Source organism: Artemia franciscana, chromosome 8, assembly GCF_032884065.1.
Source record: "Artemia franciscana chromosome 8, ASM3288406v1, whole genome shotgun sequence".
Taxonomy (NCBI): Eukaryota; Metazoa; Arthropoda; class Branchiopoda; order Anostraca; family Artemiidae; genus Artemia; species Artemia franciscana.
The window spans coordinates 51,653,446-51,675,806 of NC_088870.1; the positions used below are offsets into that span (position 1 = coordinate 51,653,446).

General features: G+C 34.6%; 1 protein-coding gene across 1 annotated transcript in view; it reads right to left on the minus strand.

Moving 5' to 3' along the window:
- Nucleotides 1-22,361, minus strand: part of LOC136030713 (uncharacterized) — a 239,685-nt gene that overhangs the window by 211,815 nt on the left and 5,509 nt on the right. The window contains exons 2-7 of the mRNA XM_065709785.1: nucleotides 20,058-20,728; nucleotides 17,769-17,961; nucleotides 13,767-13,960; nucleotides 7,833-8,011; nucleotides 2,909-3,069; nucleotides 423-587 (exon numbers count right to left, since the gene is read on the minus strand). Of these exons, the coding sequence (XP_065565857.1) occupies nucleotides 423-587; nucleotides 2,909-3,069; nucleotides 7,833-8,011; nucleotides 13,767-13,960; nucleotides 17,769-17,961; nucleotides 20,058-20,696 (1,531 nt within the window). The 5' untranslated portion in view covers nucleotides 20,697-20,728. The remainder of the gene's footprint in view (nucleotides 1-422; nucleotides 588-2,908; nucleotides 3,070-7,832; nucleotides 8,012-13,766; nucleotides 13,961-17,768; nucleotides 17,962-20,057; nucleotides 20,729-22,361) is intronic.

The following is a 22,361-nucleotide window of genomic DNA, read 5'->3' on the forward strand; positions in this document are numbered from 1 at the left end:
GAAAAAGATAATGAATATTTTGGATTCATATCTGAACAAAGAAAAAGTGAGGAAAGGAAAAAGAAGTGAGAAGAGGAATGATAAAGGAATAACAATTCATTTTTGAACAAAGAAAAAGTGAGAAAAAGAATAAAAATGCAGTTAGAGCTTCTTTTCATTCAATTCATAACATAAAAAGGAATATTGAAAGCTATGCGGAATGTTTACAAAGCAAAACAGAAAAACATAAGCAGGATCTATATTAGAGATAGACAAAACATATTTCAGAATTTTGGGGGAGGGGTAGCACCTAATTGTGATCCGCATAAATTTAAAACTCAAAGTTTTCACGTTTCTCTGAAGCGTCCTTCAGGACAATCTTGAAAGGGAAACCCCCTATCCCTCTCCTCTACTTTGGCATAAAATCAATGTGCTTAACTTACTTCCATCTGGGTTGTCTTCTGTAATAGATGCGTCAACAACTCCCTTTTCTCTGTCCAGTGCTCTCTTCAATATGTTTTCTGTTCTTTTGGCCTCTTCTTCTGGTAATCGGAAACTGTCTTTATCCACTTTCTCCATTGTCAAGTTGGTCAATATGCATTCAAAATCTTAAAAAAGCAGATTTTAATTATAAAATAGAATTTTAGATTTTAACTTAAAAACTAAGAAATTACTTACTCTTGTAATGGACGTAGTCAGAATCTCTTTTGGAAAAATAAAATTAGCCTAAAACGTCCTTTTCTACCGGTAAAAAAAATAAGGAAAGAGGACAGCTGAGAAAACATGAGAGCTTACAGGTGGGGCGAGAGCCAAGATTTATGCTTAGAAGAGGGTTCAAGACTAAAAGAAAAAAGAAAAATATACCTATTTTGTAGAATATTATCATGTCAGGGTTGAGTTAATTTCAACATTAACTTGTGATAACAGTGATTTATGAGTTGGATTGCAAGCAAAAAATATAACTTTTTATCTTTGATTGAGCTGAAAATTTAATAGCACAATGCCAGCTAGGGAGTGGGAGCAAATTTACCAGCCTTTTCCAGCTTTTGCTGACCTTTGAAGATTTTTAGAGGAGGAATTGAGTCTTGTCCGCCCCAACCCTCTACAGAGGTCAAAGGAAACGAATTTTTTTTTTTACTCTCCCTTAAAGGAGAATTCCTAAGAAGGATACCATTGCACAGGAGTACTATTCTAAATAACGTGAGTTGTTCTGTTAAAACTCATCTCTAAAGGAGAGAATGTCAGAGGACACTATTTGACACTAACTAGTGCTCAAACACAATACAATGAAAGGACTCCACATATATTCCTCACACTATTGGAATTGGATTAAGAGATTTATAGATAATTGTAAGAATATGATGCTTCAAATTTTATTTTTTTGCTTTTCATCAAGTTGCTTCTCATGTTCATTTCAATTCAGTTGCTTTTCATTTTCACTTCCTCGCTTCTCATTTTCATTTCAGTCATAGTTTCAATCGTAAGTTATTTCAGTCATTCATTCATTTTAACTTAGACATGCTATATTAATTTCATTCACTCCATAACATAGTTGTATATCTTACATAATTTATGAGAGCTTGCCACTCTTACTGAGCTCATCTTTCGATGTCTACAGCCAACACAATAACAATAAAGGATTTCATAATCTAAGACAGGTCGCAAGGACCTCCTACCTCTTCCCAAACGTTTAAGAAATTGATGCAACGTTTAAGACGTTTTCACCGTCCCAAATGTTTTAAAAATGGTGCAGTATACATATATGGGGGAAATTTGGCTCAGTAGATATATGGTACCAAATAGAATTTGATTATTTTTTTAGAACCCTTGACCTCCTAAATTTTTGGAAATTTTTTTTTTCGGACTACTTCCCCACACCTTCTAAAATCTTTGTCGTTGCTGATACAGTAGGCTTGGACCGATTCCTGACTTAAAAACCAGGTGATGGTTTCAAACATCTAAATTACGGTTCGTAAGCCGCATTCCGCTTTTTGGAAGAGCCAATGCGAATATCGAAGAGAAAAAAAAAATCGATAGAAACTAATGGAAATAAATTTGTTATTCATATGTAACTGTACCATCATAATGACTTGAGACAAAAATAAAAGTTACTAAATAACAACTGTAACAAAAGTGAAATGAATTGTTACAACCTCAAGATCACTCTTAAAATATATAGCAAATCAACTGAATTTTAAAATCAACTGATATATAGCAAATTCTGAATTTTGGGAACCAGTGCTATAATCAAAGTGCACCGCTTGCAGATTACCCACCACAGTCGGCATGAAAATATTATTATACGTCACTTTTTTCAACAATGAAGATATAACTCAAAGCATAATTCCATAGAAACTGATTTTTGTGAAATTTCATTTTTATGTTAGCTCTCGAAAAAAATAAAAAGTTATTGCAATGTGGCTACACATGTAGTGAGACTTGGTCACCCCTGATATATAAGATAAAATATTCCATTTAAGAGAAAAAAGAGTTAGAGAGATAGATAGATAGATTGATTGATAGATAGATAGATAGATAGATAGATAGATAGATAGAGAGAGAGAGAGAGAGAGAGAGAGAGAGAGAGAGAGAGAGAGAGAGAGAGAGAGAGAGAGAGAGAGAGAGAGAGAGAGAGAGAGAGAAAGAGAGAGAAAGAGAGAGAAAGAGAGAGAGAAGAGAGAGAGAGAGAGAGAGAGAGAGAGAGAGAGAGAGAGAGAGAGAGAGAGAGGAGAGAGAGAGAGAGAGAGAGAGAGAGAGAGAGAGAGAGAGGGAGAGAGAGAGAGAGAGAGAGAGAGAGAGAGAGAGAGAGAGAGAGGAGTAATTAATCGCTAACAAATCGTCTAAAGAGAAAAAAGAGAGAAAGAGAGAGAAAGAGAGAGAGAGAAAAAAGGGAGTAAAGGGGAGGAAGAGAGAGAGGCAAATAAATTACCTGTTTTGTCATTGTAGTCTTTCACATAAATATCCTTACTCGGCTGTTTATCATTCGTCATCCAACATATTTTTATGTTATGGCTGTTCCTTAGGACATCCTGAAGTGTTCGACAAACATAGAAACTGCCCTCAGGGTTACGAACAGCGAGAAATTCGTTTCTAAGCAGAATAAAAGTTAAAATACAAATAATGGTCATTCTGATAAGGAATGGTCTAATATAAAAACTAAACTAATAGGACACATAATATCTGAGTTAAAAGAAGTATATGTTTTTTCATATTTTTGAACAATATTGTTTCAAAAATATTGCTTTTGACAACCATCAGCAATATGTAAAAATCAAAAACTAATTTACAAATAAAAAATAAAGTAGAATGGTCAAGGCGCTAGGCGCTTTGAAACCATTTTAGAAAGAACAGAAAGATACGTCTTAGAGCTAAACGCAGGATAACTGAGGCAGTAGTAATGACGGTTGTCGATTACGGGCACCTTGGACAGTTGAGGTATATTCTAGATGTTTTTTCAGAAAATGCTTTCGTAGACAATTACATAGAGTACATACAGTTGTAGACACACGTTTGAACGACTGCATTTTAAATAATAGCACAAAATAAAATCACGGTTCGATCATAATATCTAATAAGATTGTAATTAAGATCAAGACATTTAGGTTATTGACAAAAGATGATAAAATAGTGCTATTTGCAATATGGTAGAGGGGGACACAAGGGGGAAAGGAGAAATTTGACGTCATCAAGTCCCATGGGGAGAGGTTGTAAGAAGCCATTTAAAGGAAGTAGGGACTTCATTGGTGGGGGATAAAGAATGAAAAAGATGGCGCTGAATTTGAAAATACAAGCCTGGTCTTTATGACTGAATGGAGACATAACGCATTATTTGATGAGTCAGATGCGGAGATAACAGAAGAAAGGAAATTCAATAGAAGAAAGAAAATTCAATAGATAGATCACGTTTGACATAAAAATGGTAGGTTGCTTAAAGTCGTGAAGCCTACGCAGCCTTATTTTTGCAAAAACTTTGCATCCTTGCAGTCCATCGGATTCACCGCGGGCATAAGATACTTGTCCAAGATTAATTTTTCTGAATTGCAAATCTTGCAGAGTATTGAACTTCAAGATTGCGTTGTTCACAATAAGAACGACAAGTTAATTTGGCGCAGTCTTGGTTTGCCGGAGTGATTATTCGTAGCCAGCCTGGGTCCTGACGGTGGCCATTTCGAAAAACCCGGCAATGAGGTCAAGGTCTGTTTTGAAACTGCTCATCTACATCTACCTTTAATCAAGTAAAATGAACGAGAAGTTTTGAGTCACCATATCTTTTACAAATAAACTCTGTTTTTCTGTGATCGTACTACAAACATATATACGAATCAGTTCATCTGTTATTAAACTAAGTTATTTACATTATACAAAACAATGTATATTGTTTCATACTTTTCGAAAAGTAGTTCATCTACATCCGATTTCTGGTGAGGTAGGGTTGCTTAAAATTCTTCTTCGTAGCAATCAAGACAGGGCCGAAGGAAAGGCTGGGCGTTCTCGAATAAAGTGGGAACAAGTTATAAGAAAACATTAAGAAAAAGTAGGAGCATCATATGAAGGAGTAAAGAGTGAATCCATGAGCAAAGCAGGAAGGAAAAGGAGCATGCATGAAGGAAAAGGAGTATGTATGAAGGAAAACCAGAAAGGAAAAGAAGGTAGCCTCAGTCACATTGATGCTATAATGATCTCTTCATAATTGAATTAAAACTAAACATTTTTTTACTATGTAAAACAATATCTCACAAATGTAATTATCTTATTATTAATGTTAATTAATTTATTGAATGTTGGATTTGAAAATGATGAAAAAAAAACCCATCAAATCAAGATGGCATTGACCCCACTATGTGAATTTGACTTAGTATTAGAAGCTATATACGTCAGCGGTTATTATGCTGTATCATTGCTCTTGCCTTTTTTGTAATGTTAAGGGCCGATGGGGCTATAACATCTATGGCTTTGGTACTCAGAATCAGAAGTGTTACCTCTATTTTTGTTATATTGTCGTTATTTTCTAGAAGCTATCAGACTGTTACATTTATGGTTTTGTTACAGTTTTTTCTATCGTCTTTGCAACGAGACAAGCCTAGGGCTCCGTTTTTGCTTAAAAAAAAATTACAATTTCAATCAAAAATTAAATTACATCATTATGGCACTTGGTATTAACCAAGTGCCATAATTTGAGTCAGTTAATTCGGAAACAATTGGAAAAATGAAGCATTTTTAACTTACGAACGGGTGATGGGATCTTAAAGAAATTTTATGTTTGGAAGAATATCGTGTCTCAGAACCCGTATTTTAAATCCCCACCGAATCTGGTGACTTTCGGGGGAGTTGGGAGGGGGACCTAAAATCTTGGAAAACGCTTAGAGTGGAGAGATCGGGATGAAACTTGGTGTTAAAAATAAGCAGAAGTCCTAGATACGTGATTGAAATAACCGGAACGAATCGAACCTCTTTGGGGGAGGAGGGTTAATTCTGAAAAATAAAAAAATGAGGTATTTCTAACTTACAAAGGGGTGATCGGATCTTATTGAAATTTGATGTTTAGAAGGATATCGTGTCTAAGAGCTTTTATTTTGAATCCCGACCGGATCCGGCGTGGGAAAGTTGGGGGGAGGGCGGAACCTAAAATCTTGGAAAACGCTAAGAATGGAGGGATCGGGATGAAACTTGGTGGAAAAAATGAGCAAAAGCCCTAGATACAGGACTGACATAACCGGAACGGATCTGCTCTCTTTGGGGGAGTCGGGGGGGGGGAAAGAGGGAGGGTTAATTCTAAAAAATTAGAAAAAATGAGGTATTTTTTACTTACGAAAGAGTGATAATATCTTAAAAAAATTTCATATTTAGAAGGACCTCGAAACTCAGATCTCTTATTTCAAATCCCGACTGGATCCAGTGTCATTAGGGGGGGGGGGGAATCTTGGAAAAAGCTTAAAGCGGAGAGATCAGGATGAAACTTGGTGGATGGAATAAGACAAAGTCCAAGATAGGTGACAGACATAACCGGACCGGATCCGCTCTCTTTGGTGGAGGTGGGAGGGGGGGAGTAATACGGAAAAATTAGAAAAAATGAGATATTTGAAACTTACGAACAATTGATCATATCTTAATGAAATTTTATATCTAGAAGGATCTTGTGCTTTAGAACTCTCTTTTTAAATCTCGACCAGATCCGGTGACATTGAAGGGAGTTGGAGGGGGAAACCAAAATTCTAGTAAAACGCGAAAATCGAGGTATCTTACAAATGAGTGATCGGATCTTAATGAAACTTGATATATGGAAGAATCTTATGTCTCAGATGCTCCATTTTCAATTTGAATCGGATCCGGGGACATGGGGGGTTGGAGGGGGGAAGCAGAAATTTTGAAAACTGGAAATCCCTTAGAGTTGAGAGATCGGGATGAAACTTGATGGGAAGAATAAGCACAAGTTATAGATACGAGATTGACATTTTTGGTACGGATCCATTCTCTTTGAAGGAGCTGGGGGTTGTTAATTTGGAAAAAAGCAGAAAAATTGAGGTATTTTTAACTTAAAAACGGGTGACCGGATCTTAATGAAATTTGATATTTAGAAGGAACTCATGTCACAGAGCTCTTATTTCAAATCCCGACCAGATCTTTTGATACTGGTTTGAGTTGGAGGGGGAAACAGGAAATCTTGGAAGACGCTTATAAATGTCGTAGATACGTGATTGACGTAACCGGACTGGATCCACTCTCTTTGGTGGAGTTAGGTGGTGGGGTTCAGTGCTTTGGCGAGTTTTGGTGCTTCTGGAGTGCTAGGACGATAAAAAATTGGTAGGCGTGTCAGGGAGCTGCATAAATTGACTTGATAAAGTCGTTTTCCCTGATTCAACTATCTGGGGGGCTAAAGGGAGAGAAAAAATTAGAAAAATTGAGATATTTATAACATACGATTGGGTGATCGTATCTTAATGAATTTTGACATTTAGGAGGACTTCGGTGACTCAGAGCTCTTATTTTAAATCCCGCCCGGCATTAAGCCTCTGATTTTCCTTTTAAAGCAATCTATTGATTCTTAGAATTTTATTAGAGCTCATACCATATTAGCTCTTGGCTCTTTCAACCTCGTCACAAGTGCCATATGAGCTCTTGGCTCTTGTTATTGGTTGTCAGTGACAAAGACTAGTTAAGGTCGATTGCTATAAGCTAGATCGAGAGCAAGGTAAGGCATAATCGATAAAAAATACTGCATCAGGACTCAAATTCACAAAAAGGCAGAAGATAGGAAACTTCCTATTTTGCATTGCTAAAAATGTGAACAGCTGAATAGTCATTGTCAATGACATTAATATAAATAAATAAACAGATAAATGTTAGTTGTAGTCTGTGAACTAATCACTCAACTTAGTTAAATCTAATCCTCGAATCTTCATGTTTTATTAAAAACTCGTTTTATTACATAATAAACTAAAGAAATTGTATAATTAAAATGAGGTAAATAAAATTAGTGATTAAAAAAATAGAGTAACGATTATATAATTCGTTTTATTTAAGAATCATTCATCATCTATTCAACCTAACGGCATTTATCTCGAAGGAATGGAACAAGTTTACTACTAATGGAACAAGTTTTTCAAGTTGACTTCAGTTTATAAAGCCCTTTCTTCAGAAGCCCGTTTTAAAGGGATTCTTCCAAATGTAATGTTCACATTGCGTGTTTTATTTTAAACTTAGCTTAGTTAATTTTTGTTTTCTAAACAAAAAGAGCAGAAATACCGAGGAATGATGGCTTCCAATTAAAACAGACTTAAATATCCTAGGGTAACCATATGCCTTTTCAATTAGTTTAAATGTGTAAAAATCAAATATTAAACAGACAAACTTACTTTAAAAATATAGTTACTTTCTCCTCAGTAGCTTTTGGAGGTTGAGACAGCTTTTTGACCATTCTCAAATAAGTTAGATCCTCCAATGCTGCTTGGAATGGCTGAGTCTGAGTTCGAGCTCTCTTGGATTTTCTGTCATCCCCACTTCCGGAATCAGGCTTTGGAGGAGTCGCTCGTTTCTATTTAAAAGACAAGTTGTTTTATATTAAATAAATATAGTGAATTTTTTCAAATGAACAAAAAATAAAAGGAAAATTGTCACAAATTTGCGCCATTATAAAAAGTCAGAAACCAACTGAAGTCAAATGGGCAAAACTAAAGCCCTATAATCTAAAGGACCAAAAATTGAACTTTAGTGGTTTTAAAGTTATGAGCGGCTAAGCTTTAAAAATCAGAATAATCGTGAATTTTTTCAAGAAAACATAAAAATAGGTGAACATATACTTTCGACTGGGGGTGAACATATACTTTGACATCCTGGACCTGGAGACAGAAAAGTCGATCGCTAGAACGTCGTCAAAACGCCGTGAATTGTCAAATGGGGTTTTAATAGCCCAAGAGTCTTGAAACGGGTAAAAGAAGCTGCTGAACCCACTGGTCGTTTCACTTTTATCCTCAGATCATAACAACATCGTGAAAACTCGTGAATTGTCAAATGGGGTTTTAATAGCCCAAGAAAGTCTTGGAACAGGTAAAAAATACTACTGAACCCACTGATAGTTTCACTTTTATCCACTGATCTGAAGACGTCGTCTAAACGACGTCAGTTGTCAAATGGGATTTAATCGACAAAAGTCTTAAAACTGGTAAAAAAAAATTACTACCGAACCCACTGGTTGTCTCACTCTTATCCTCAGATCATAAGAATGTCGTTCAAAACATCATGAATTATCAAATGAGGTTTAAATAGCCCAAGAAAACCTTGAAACATGTAAAAACGCTGCTGAGCCTACTGGTCGTCTCACTTTTATCCTCTGATCTGAAGACGTCGTCTAAACGACGTGAGTTTTCAAATGGGATTTAATCGACAAAAGTCTTAAAACTGGAAAAAAAATTGCTACTAAACCCACTGGTTGTCTCACTTTTATCCTCAGATCATAAGAATGTCGTTCAAAACGTCATGAATTGTCAAATGAGGTTTTAATAACCCAAGAAAGCCTTGAAAGAAGTAAAAACGCTGCTGAGCCTACTGGTCATCTCACTTTTATCCTCTGATCGTAAAAACGTCATGAACTGTCAAATGGGGTTTTAATAGCCGAAGAACGTCTTGAAACGGTTACAAAATAACGGTTAATTAAAAAATCAGCCGTTTTTTAATTAAAAAACGGCTGAGCCCACTGGTCGTCCACCTTTATCCTCAGATCATATCAACGTTGTCTAAGCATCGTGAATTGTCAAATGGGGTTTTAATAGCACAAGAAAAACTTGAAAAGGGTAAATAATGCTGCTGAACCAACTGATCGTTCCACTTTCATCCCCGATCATACAAAATTCGTCTAAACGTCGTGAGTTGCCAAAAGGGCTTTTAATCGCCATGGAAGTCTTGAAACTGGTAAAACATGCTGCTGAACCCACTGGTCGTCACACTTTCATCCTGAGATCATAAGAAGGTTGTCAAAACGCCGTGAATTGTCAAGTGGGGTTTTAATAACTCAAGAAAGTCTTGAAACGGGTAAAAAACGCTGCTGAACCGAGTGGTCGTCTCATTTTTTCTTCAGATCACAAGAATGTCATTAAAACAGCGTGCATTGTCAAATCAGGTTATAATATCCGAAGAAAGTCTTGAAACTGGTAAAAAATGCAGCTGAGTCCCCTTGTCTAACTTTCATCCTCAGATCATAAAAACGTCATCAAGACGATACAAATAGTCAATCGGGGTTTTAATAGCGCAAGAAAGTCTTGAAACGGGTAAAAAATGCTGCTTAACCCACTGGTTGTCTCACTTTTATCCTCAGATCATATGAACGTCGTCAAAACGTCAAAAACTGTCAAATGGGGATTTAATAACCTAAAAAGGTCTTGAAACGGATACAAAATACAACTGAACCAACCGGTCGTGTCACTATTATTCTCAGGTCATAAGGACGTCAGCTAATGGTTGTGAATTGTCAAATGGGGTTTTAATAGCCCAAGGAAATATCTAAACAGTTAAAACATGCGGCTGAGCCGACAGCTCGTTTCACTTTTATCCCCCAAACATAAGAACGTCGTCTAAACATCGTGAGTTATCAAATGGGATTTTAATCGCCAAGAAAGTCTTGAAACAGGTAGAAAACGCTACTGAATCAACTGGTCGTCTCACTTTTATCCTCAGATCATAAGAACATCGTCTAAACGTCGTGAATTATCAAATGATACCCGTTTCAATCTTGAAACGGGTAGAAAATTCTGTTGAACCCAGTGGCCGTCTCACTTTTATCCGCAGATCATAAGAACGTCGTGAATTGTCAAACGAGGTTCTATTCGCCCAGGAAAGTCTTGAAACAAGTAAAAAATGCTGCTGAGCCCACTGGTCATCTCACTTTTATCCTCAGATCATAAGAACGTCGTCAAAACGTCTCGAACTGTCAAATCAGGTTATAATAGCCGAAGAAAGTCTTGAAACGGGTAGAAAATACAGCTGAACCCACTGGCCGTCTCACTTTTATCCTCAGATCATAAGAACGTCGTGAATTGTTAAATGAGGTTTTATTCGCCCAGGAAAGTCTTGAAACAACTAAAAAATGCTGCTGAGACCACTGGTCGTCTCACTTTTATCCTCAGATCATAAGAACGTTGTGAATTGTCAAAACGGGTTTTAATAGCCCAAGAAAGTCTTCAAAAGGGAAAAATGCTGCTGAACCCATTGGTCGTCTCATTTTTATCCTCAGATCCTATGAACATCGTCAAAACGTTGTGAATCGTCAATTGAGATTTTAATAGTTCAAAAAAGTCTAGAAACAGTAAAAAATGCTGCTGAGCCCACTGGTTGCCTCACTTTTATCCTCAGATCAGAAGAACGTCGTTAAACATCATGAGTTGTCAAATGAGGTTTTAATCGCCCAAGAAAGTCTTGAAACTGGTATAACATGCTGCTGAACCCACTTTCATCCTGAGATCATAAGAAGGCCGTCAAAACGTCGTGAATTGACAAATGAGGTTTTAATAACCCCAGAAAGTCTTGAAACGGGTAAGAAATTCTGCTGAGCCCACTGATTGTTTCACTTTTATCCTCCGATCAAAACGTGTAAACGTAAAAAAACATCACGAAAATTTAAATAAAAATTTGTTAATATATAGGTCAGTAAATTACTTGAAAAAATACACGATTCTCATGTTTAGCTGCACGACTACATTAAATTCAAGGAATGTATACGAGATGTAAAATGGTTTCATGCTAAAGCTCTTTTACACGAGCCTCAAAACAGGACGGTAGTGTCAACCAAAAAGAATACCAGGCCATCTTACATTTGGTATTCGTCGGCATTTTTTAAATGCCAACGAACAGTGAAATAATAGATCAAAGCTAATATAACTGGCGAAATTACTATAACATTAATGTCCTGATTTCAATATCCGGGAAATACACAATTAAGAAGCTTAAAAAATGCCAAACGCTAGAGGAATTGGTGCTTTTTTTGTCGATACTATTGCTGGTTTCAAACTAAAATCATTATATTTGTTCATTTGCTAAATTGTTCTAAATGAAAAGTTGGTTGTACTGATACCAGCACATTGAGAATTATTAGCTAAAATAAACGACGACACATCATTTTAGAAACAATGCTAATTTAATTCTACAATGAAAGAATCTACTGTTTAAGCAACAAACCAGGTTACACCTTTGTCTACAGATTGTGTAAAGTCATCATATAACTACAAATTGGACAAGCGAAATGACACAGGTAAGTGTGTGTGTTTCTGCACCCTTCAAAAATATCCAGTTATAAACTCAAGCTACAAGTATGGGCTATTTTCAGAAGAGCCATGGAGCCGCGACAATATCTGCTAATTATTCTAATTAAGAGGAGGTACTAGCCCCGAGCGCGAAATCTTAGAGGCACGAAATTTAAAATAAATTAACGGTTATAATCATTTAGTAATAGGCCAGAATCGCCACTGAATAACTTAAAATCATTTTGCGAGCCTCAATGTCAGCTGACCATCACAAAGTCACTAGAAAATCCTCCCAGGGGACTGGCTATAATCGACAGCTATTGAGTTTGTGAGTTGAATTGTGAAATTTATTTGAAAAGACAAAGACATTATTATGCCTCTTATGTCGGCAAGCTTGTCAATCAAAGTGGGCAGTACCAGAGGGATCTCCCAAATATACCAGATTACTCAAATGATAATTCATTTCAAGGTGCCCTATCGCCTTAAATAATTTTTCATTCTTATTTTATGTTGAGGCTTATAAATTGGCACCCAGGTTTTTAGTAATTGCAAAACTTAAAGCAAAAGCCAAATTAAAACATTCCACTTTTTTTATAATACCTTTCAAACTTTTCTTGAGGTCAATCCAGAAATATTTCAGAGGAAAAATAACTAGGAAACTTCAAAGGTAAGAGGATTAATTACTCAAAATCTAACAAACTTAAAGGGGCTTAGCAACAAAATCCAATATATGTTGAATTTCCAGAAATTTCCAGTTAACAAAATTATCTTTGGTACACACAGGCCCTACCCTATGCGACGGCTGTTGTCTAGCATTAACGTCAAAATTATACAAGTAACACCAAAAACCTTGCTGAAGTTACTTATCTAACAAGATCGAGTTTTTTTTTATTATACTCTAATTTACAAGTATAGTATTTAAAGTTCTTTATTATTTTATTTATAGTTTTTTTTTATTATTACAAATATAATACATTGCAACGATTTACAAATAATTACAATTTTCCAAATAATTTAATTAATTCCAATAATTTTACACATATTTACAATTTACAAATAATTATTACAAATATAATTTACAAATATAGTATTTATAATGTAGTAATATAGTAAAACAAGCAATACGAAAAAAAACGTAAAGAAGAGAGAAACAAGAATAATAACAGCCAGTAAAAAAAGAAGAGGAAAAAACAAATATTTGATATTTTTAAATAAAAAATATTATTTTTTTTTAAGACCTCTGCTTGACCATCTTCAGTGCAGAATAAAAAAAAAAATACTGACAAAAATCCAAGGGATGATACAAAAACCAAATCGTAAAACAAACACTAAAATAAAAAGACCTTCTATAAGCAACGATGAAAGGACAGCTTTTTTAAAGCGTGTTTTTTGACAAATTAAAATAATTCAATCAAATATTTCAAAATCAAAATAATTCAAATCAAAAGAACATATTTGGCCATGTACACGCCTTACGCTTGTCGTAAATAATTTTCAATGCCACATTGGGTAACCATAACAAAACGAAAAAATGTTCGTTTTGTAATGATTAGCCAGTGCAGTCTTAAAAAACTATTTAAAACACGCAATAGAAAACTTTTGACAGCGTATAAATTTTATTCTTTTTAAAGATAATCGAATTTTTCAGAAACAAGAAAACTAAAAAAGGCACTGTACTTAAAACTATATGAGATGACAAGATTATAATTCATTTTCGAATACAACAAGGGCACTTGCTGCAGGAAATGGCTAATGAAAAAGAAAAGAAAAAAGAATAACTTTCTGGTTTACTGTACTGGTGATAGAACTACAAAAAAAAAAAAAAAAAAAAAAAAAAAAAAAAAAAAAAAAAAAAAAAAAAAAAAAAAGCGTTACATCATATCTGTATTGGTCATGGAAAAATTCAGAAGAAAATCCATTAGAAGCTGAAAAAAGTTCCAGGTGCTGTTTGTCAAAAGAAGGTTTAATAATTTTCTCATACACCCTCCCTCCAAAAAAGGTAATTAATGTGGCTTTCGAAGTTTTTGCACTGATTTTTTTACAAACTTAACAACTTACTGCTGATTCATCACGTTTCCTTTTGGGAGGACTTGCCTTTTCCACTTCTGGCTTTGGCTCTTTGGCTGGTTTTTCAATCTTCTTTTGGATTACTAGTGGCTTAATTACTTCCGATTTCTTTTCAGCCTTCGTTTTTGTTGGTGTTTTCTTTGGACTTGGTGGCCTAACAACAGTGCCAATTTCTGGAACAGGAGCTAGTGTAAAAATATAAAGATGAAATAATTAGTGATGGAATGATCACTTGGGAATCAAGAGATTCAGGATTTTGCAGAGGATAAAAGCTCCAATGTATTATTCAGCTTTTCAAAAATAAGTAACGTCTTTAAACTTGGTGGTATGTATGCCAATTTTAAAAACAATAAACATATTAGAATTAGTGATGCAATGATGAACTGGGAGAGTGAAGGTTTTTCAAAGTATGAAAAATAAGGATATTTTCTCAATTTCATGTTGTAAATATGCTTTTCCTATAATAAAGAGATTGCAACTTCTTTAGATTAGGTCGTCTACTATTTTTTTTTTTTGTTTCTTTTAATATATAAACATGTAAAAATTAATGACAGGAAAGTGAATTCAAACTGGAAGTTTTTATTTTTTTTTATTTATTTATTTTTTTTTTTTTTACAAAGAATCAAACAGTTTGTGGTAACAAACTATAGTAAGGAGCAACCTGGCTCAACAGGAACCAAAACTCTTTTTTTTCGGAATTTTGATGCTTATAGATACATAAAAGAATTGAATTTTTCTGCTAAAATCAAATATATAAGCTTCATCAAATTTAGTCTTACTCATCAAAAGTTAGGATCCTGAGAAAATTAGCCTTATTTTGGAAAATAGGGGGAAACACTCCTTAAAAGTCATAGAATCTTGACGAAAATCACACCATCGGATTCTGATTATCAAAGAACTCTACAGTAGAAGTTTCAAGCTTCTATCTACAAAAATGTGGAATTTTGTATTTTTTTTTTTATCAGAAGACCAATCACGGGTATGTGTTTATTTGTTGTTGTTTTTTTCTTTTCCCAGGGGTGATCTTATCGACCAAGTGGTCCAAGAGTGTCGCAAGAGGCTAAAGTTCTAGTGGCCATTTTGTTCAACACAGTCGAAAAACCTAATAACTATGTCTTTGGGAACGACTTACTCCTCTACAGTCCCCGGAGGAGGGACTGCAAGTTACAAAATTTGACCATTGTTTACATATAGGGAAGTGTACAGACATTTTCAGGGGGATTTTTTGGTTTGGGGGCGGGGGTGGGGCGAGAGAAGGCGGTTATATGGAAGGGTCTTTCCATGGGGAATTCATCATGGGAGAAGATAATTTCCATGAAGCGGGTGCAGGATTTTTTAACATTATTGAAAAAAAACAATAAAAAATAAATATAAGTTTTTTTTAACTGAAGGTAAGGCACAGCATTAAAACTCAAAATGAAAAGAAATTATTAAGCATATGAGGAGGTTCTTCTGCTAAATACCTCGCTCTTTACGCTGAGGTATTTTTACTAATTTCAACTATTTATTCTATGGCCTTTGTGATTCATTAAACATTCTTAAAGCATTGGGACAAAATTTAAACTTCACTACAAAGAACGAGGTATTGACGAGGGAGCGAACCCCATCATATACGTAATAAAAATGTACGTGTATAGAAGTTCGTTACGTAAGTTAATCCGCAAGTTACGCATAGACATTTATAATAAAAACGTTTGTAAAAAACTAAAAGTTCTAGTAGCCTTTTTAAGTAGCCAAAACTTTAGAGGGCAACTAGGTCTACTCTCCTAACCTTTTTTTTCAAAAAAAAAATTAATATGTCAATTTGGTTTTATTTATTCATCTGCGGAAAGCCAAAATCAAAACATACAGTAATTCTAAAACGTTCTGAAATTAAATGAAAAAAACATGTTTTTTGACTTAAAGTAACGAGCAACATTAAAACTTTAAACGAACAGAAATTACTCCGTATATGAAAAGAGTTGTTCCTTCCTCAACGCCCCGCTCTTTACACTAAATTTTTTATTGTTTTAAACAGCAGAGTTTCGAGAAAGAATTAAACTCTTTCTCGAGTTTAAAGTGAGTTAAAAGTGGAACAAATCAGAAAGATAACAATTTACAATTTTAGGTTAAACAACCACAAACACTAGTATATGCAGTTCAAGAACAAAAGAAAGTGATATAGTGAAAAAAAGAAAACAGTGGAAAACCAAAGAGTGGAGATAAATTTTAGTAATCCTGAAAAAAAGGTGCTTGTACACTAAATGCCCAACTGCTCAAGCAGTTCATTCATTGACGCACTATAGAACTGCTTTTTTTGTTAGTTTCTTTTAGCTTAGTGTGAGACAAGACACAGAGAAGTGACAGAATAGATGGAAAATATATAATTTGGCCAACATATTTGTACATTAGGGGTGTGTGTGTGAGTGTGTGTGTGTGTGGGGGGGGGGTTGAAGTATTTTTACAATGTGAAGTTATAAAAAATTCTTACTACATAATATGCAGAAAAATGTACCTAACACTTCAGGCTTGCAGACCTGCTATACTTCACCCCCCTCCCTCCCCCGCCAATGTATAAATCTATAACCCAAATTTGTTTCTTAAGTATTGTATTTTTATCTTACTTTGGTATATTTAATTAGGATCAAGCATCAGGAAAAACGCACTAGAAGAACAATAGGTAGGGCATATATTATACAAGTATCAAAAAAGCTACCACAATGAGATAATCCCAAACTGAACTTGCTTTCATATAACCTTTGGTACTTGACAACTGGACCAGTCCAAACATCTTTTTCATCAGACTGGAGCAACTTATTGGTCATTATCATCTTGCCTCTGCATGGATAGTATGTCAGAGTTGGTAGCTTCAGGCCCTGCAGTCGACATCCATACTCTTTATTTCTGAGAGCCTTTACATATTTTGTCACCTGTCTTTCAACAGATTCGAGAACCATCTGGTCTGTTTTTTAATTGGTTTGACGACAAATAATTCCATACCTCAATCTAGGTCTCACCAGGCTTTTATAGAGTAAAGTTGTTATTGCTGGGGATCTACTAGTGATTGTGTGCTTGATGATACCAAGAGTCTGGTTAGCCCCTGCTACTGCAGCACAGGTGTGGCAGCTGAATTTGAGGTCTTCGTCCACAACAACCCCCAAATCTCTATCTGAGGTACACCTGAAAATTGGTTGCCTCACACTAGAATTGGATAACATTGGATATCGCCATTGTGGGTCATTTCTTCCAAATTGGAAAACCTTAAACTTTTCAACATTAATCTTGAGTCTCCCTATATTTGTCCCTTTTGCAAGATCAATCAAGGTCTGACACTATTGAGGCTACACCCTGCTGTGTGTCAATGGGGCCAATAAGTTTAAAGTCAACAGCATATAGACTAAGTTTATTAGTCATTTTTTTTTGTGGGGGGGGGGATCATTTTAGATATTGAAAAGTATCCTTGAAGCACCCCACTTAAGATATCTGCTATTTCAGAATAAAAAGCAGTACCACCATCACCAAAAACTTTGACCTGATGCTACAACATTAAAGGAGAAAAGTTCGCAACTCAAGACCTTGAATGAACCCTGTTATTGAACCCTCTTCAAGCCAACAAACTGGAAATAATTTATGTCCAGGAAGTAATTCTGCATAAATATTGTTTGTTTTAACTGTAATACTTTAGTTAATCTATTGATGACAACCACTATTATATGTGGTCAAAATATCCAAATTTTTTGTATCTTTTTTTGCTGTCAGATAAAAGAACTTTTCCCTATTTTGAGCATTTTATTTGTTCATCAACAGAAACTATTTGGATTTCTATTATTTAAGGTTTGTTGTTTTTTTTTTAATATTACACCCATTTTTTCTCTATATATTCACTTGTTCTATCTTGCTAATTATGGTCAGCCAACAAACAAACAACTTAATAAGAAGACAAGCTCTCCTCCTGTATATAAGAACAAAAACAACACACAAATTCACCACAAAAAAAGCCTTAAATCAAATCACCTTCTTTTGGTTCTTCTTTGGGTGATTCCTTTACTTCTTTCTCCTCTTTGACATCTTCCTTTTCCTGTTGTGGGGCCTCCAATTCCTTGGTAGTGTCAGGTGTTGAGGTAACATCAGTTGATTCAGGAATACTTTTGGTTGCAACAACATTTTCACTTGGTTTTTCATCTGTCTCTGCTTCTACTGACTCCTCCTTTGTGATAAAAGAAAAGAAATATGAAAAACGTGATAAAAGAAAAGAAAAGCATGTGATAATAAAAGAGAGCATTCAGGAATACTTTTAGCTACAACAACATTTTCACTTGGTTTTTCATCTGTTTCTGCTGCTACTGACTCCTCCTTTGTGATAAAAGAAAAGAAATATGAAAAACGTGATAAAAGAAAAGAAAAGCATGTGATAATAAAAGAAAGTATTCAGGAATACTTTTAGCTGCAACAACATTTTCACTTGATTTTTCATCTGTCTCTGCTGCTACTGATTCCTCCTTTGTGATAAAAGAAAAGAAATGTAACATTTTTCAAGGAACAAATATCCTAGTCATATCAACAAAAGAGAATAACAGGAGATTCTCTCCTAATGTTGATCCACAAAGGTGCCCTCTTACAATCCCAAGAAAAACTGTGGCCTTACATTGATAAGGCAGAGCATGCGGGGAATTCCCTGGACCAATATTTGAGAGGGAGGAAGGGAATTTTAGTATATACAGGTATGCTTAAATGTTACTATATTTTGATTTTATGAATCTGTACTTATATTCATGAGTGACTTCACAATACAATTAGTATTCCTTTGCAAGCTGTAATTTTTCATGCACCATAAGATCAGCCTTAAAAAAAACAAAGACTTTGTCATGGCAATATAAACTCAGTGAAAGACAGGATCTACTAAAAAAGAAGGACAAGATCACAGACATCAGCATATCAAAACCAACATATTAATATAATAAATAAATAAAGCCCTATTTGCTATAAAAAGTTAAACAAAAAGCAATATAAATAATTTTTTTTGTTTTAATTGGCAGGTGCCCAAAAATTAAATTTTTGATCACACAGATTTAAAATGTTTTATTCCATGTATTCTACTATAGTTAAACATTATTTTTAGTATGATAGAGCTACCACAAAAAAAAAAATATATATTGTAAAGTTACAGCCCATTATTCTTAATCAAATATCAAAACAATATTATAAACTCTTCAGTGCATAAAACATTTGGATTTAAGAAGGATAAAAACCCTCCCCTGTAAGATTTGCCCAAAATCTTTTTGGTGAACACTCCCCATGGAATCATAACTTTGTTTTTGTTATTACCATCATTTGCTAGACAAACCTTAACTCATATTAAAAATTTAATATCAACTCTTATTAAGAATTTTATAATGTAATATTTAATATTGTGGCTCATATCACACAATTTATTAACAATAATAATCACCTTAATCCATTTGAGAGCTTTAAGGTCCTCCAGACCTGTCAGCAATAATACTTTTGCTGACAGGCTGGTATGAATTTAATAAGATAAAAAATTATTTTTTTAAGAGAATTAAATAAATTCTAAAAGTAACTAAAAGAAAGGTCTATAAGTCTCAGGAAGAAACTTCTATTAACTCTTATAAACTTTTAATGACCTTGTGAGCTTCATGTTCTCATAGCTCACTAAGCTAGGGAGCACAATAAAACCAAAAGGGTTTATTCTCCATTGTCTTTATTATAAAATAATAAGACAAAAATTATTCAAGCCACATGGTGCACAAGTATTTCACAGCAGCAAGACCAGGGAAATAAGAAAAGGGCAACATAGTTTAAACTGAATGAAATGCAACACTGAACAAAAAAATGTATTCCCTTGTCAACTAACTGTGAAACCTTTATTTTATCATCTTTGATTATTAGTTCTCAGGGATGAATACTAAGACACATTATTTCATGAGGGAGACCATAAGACACATGGAAACTTTGAGGGAGACCATAGATCACCCTAAAAGTAGTCCAATCAAAACCCCACCCCTTCTCATGAAACAATTGCAACCTGAAGAGCTTTTTTATTCATATTCATGTAAATAAACATTGAAAACTCATATAAAGCTTGTACATCATTAATAAAAAGGATTAACCTACAAAACAACTATATTTCAAGAACTTTGAGGTAGAAATATTTAGACATAAGACACCTTCTAGGAAAATATCACCCCCCAGCAAGCTGAAATTCAAGTTTTTTTATGCTTATAAAAAAAAACAATCACAAATGGCAAAAATGAATGAAAATTTTAAAGAAAATACATAACTTACAGTTGGCTTGTTTTCCTCTTTTGTTTCAGATTCTGTGCTAGACACTTCACTAACACTTGTTTCTACTTTGTCTTTGTCTTCCCTGACACCATTTTCATCACTCTTAACAGGCACAAGGTCACTTGGTTTTTCAAATGAAGAAACTTCTTCATTAGAATTTTGACTTTTTATATCAGGTTCATTAACACTTTCTACTGGCTTAGAAGCAGCACTAGATACATTATTAGTTGTCTCATCTTTAGGTGGTGATGATGCTACCAGACTTTGAGCAGTTTTTGTACTAGGTGGTTTAATAGTCTCTGCTGCAGGTGCACTCACATTTTGTGTAAAATGGGTCTGAGGGACAGTCATAGCATGCATTGCTTGGATAGGTGCCATACCAGTGTGAGTGCCAAGAAGATGTGCTGGAGGAGGGGCCATTGCAGCCAAGTGTGCAGCATTATGTATGTGAGCTACTGGTGGAGCATATTGATATTGAGATGCAGCATTATACATTTCTTGCATCTGAGCTATAGGATATAAACCAGGGGGAGGATGCAGAGTCCTTGGAGGCATAGCAGCCCCATTTTGAGGGGGTAAAACTGGCTGAACTGTAGGGTTTTCTGGTTTACCAGAGGGTCTAAGAGATGGACCATTCATTATTAGTTTCTATTGTATAATCACCAAATCACCTAGAAGAATGTAAGATATAACTTTACATGAAAAGATACCTTTACAACAATAAAATAGTGAACTTGTAGCTCAGTAGGGACCAAGTAACCCCTAATGTAAGGTATAACTTTACATGAAAATATACCTTCACAACAATAAAATAGTTAACTGTCAGCTCAATAGGGAGTAGGTAACCCCAAAAGTTATATTTGAGAGCAAAAAACTTGATAACATGTGTTCCAAAAATCTCTCTTACCATGTTTTTTTTTTTCTCTGAAACTATACAAAGTGTCAGAACCATGTTTAAGTTTTAATGTTGCTCCTTGCTTGCAGTTAAAAAAACTAGTTTTTTTTTATCTAATTTGTATATAGGCTAGGGCTATATCAGACCATTAGAGGGAAGCTAAAGAAGAATTGTCAAAAACAAGAACAAAACCATTAAATTAGCTAATGAATCATCTAAAGATGACTCTCTTTTTGTTTTAGCATGTCTCCTTCTGGACAACAGCTGCTTGGCAACTTATACATTATTTACTTTACTCTACAGACTGCAATTTGGACATAAAATGACCTTAGAAAAAAATAAAGAGGATATTGAAAACCTTTGAAAATAACCAAAAATACTGTTAGCATGATTTATGCAAATACAGAAAAATATTCCAATAATTGCCTATCTATAAATAGACATATTGGAGCTTGCTGACCTCTAAAACACAATGAATAAAAAATTGATTACAGTAACCTTCAATTACATCAAGTAACATTTTCTAGTAACTAAGATTATAGGAATCAGCAAATGTTTGGTGCCAAGAACCCAGTTTGCCTTTGCAACTTCCATCCAGCAATGTGAAATTTGAACTTATTGTCAATGATTAGGGTAAGATACCTAGTAGTTGGCTAGGTAATTTACTCTTTAACAGCTAAATCATTTTACAATCTATAATACCACCTAGCAAGTGGGTTGTTTCCCCATTGTATGTGTCAAATCATCTTAACAAGTGGATGATTAGCTTGTATATTTGAAACATTAGCAGAACTCGTAATTTCAAATTATTATTATTATTATTTATTCAAACCCCATCTTTGTATAAAACAAAAATGACAAGAGCACTGCAAAGAAAGAAGTAAGCAAAATATCACTATACTACTATGACAAGGTAACTATAGTTCAAGAAGTTGTCTCCAACCATGCTTAAAATTTTGTGGCTGTGTTTCTCCATAAGTTTATAGTAGGATCTGCTATGTGAAGACTGTTGATGAGTTTTGAACTGCATGTCCAAATTGAATATCTCATTAAGTATTTTGAAAAACAGAAAAAAAAACAGAGTGAATTTTCAATTTATCAACATCTGTGACAATCTTCCAGAAGGGTGCAATGTAGGGGATGTGTGGGAGAGCAACAGTGTTGCAAGATAACAGTGATTGAAACAAAGCTTAGCTGAGACTATGGAAGCATAGGCAGCCAATATGCAGCATTTGATGACTTCTGTTAGGAGATGACAAACATGAGAAATGCTATTTCCAATGGGAATACCAGGATAAACGATTTAGTCAGATTTTTCAATTTCAAGTACAATTTCATTAGGAAGTGGGTCTTTCCAGTTAAAAAACATGACATTGGACTTTGCAGCATTAAATTCAAGACCAGATTCT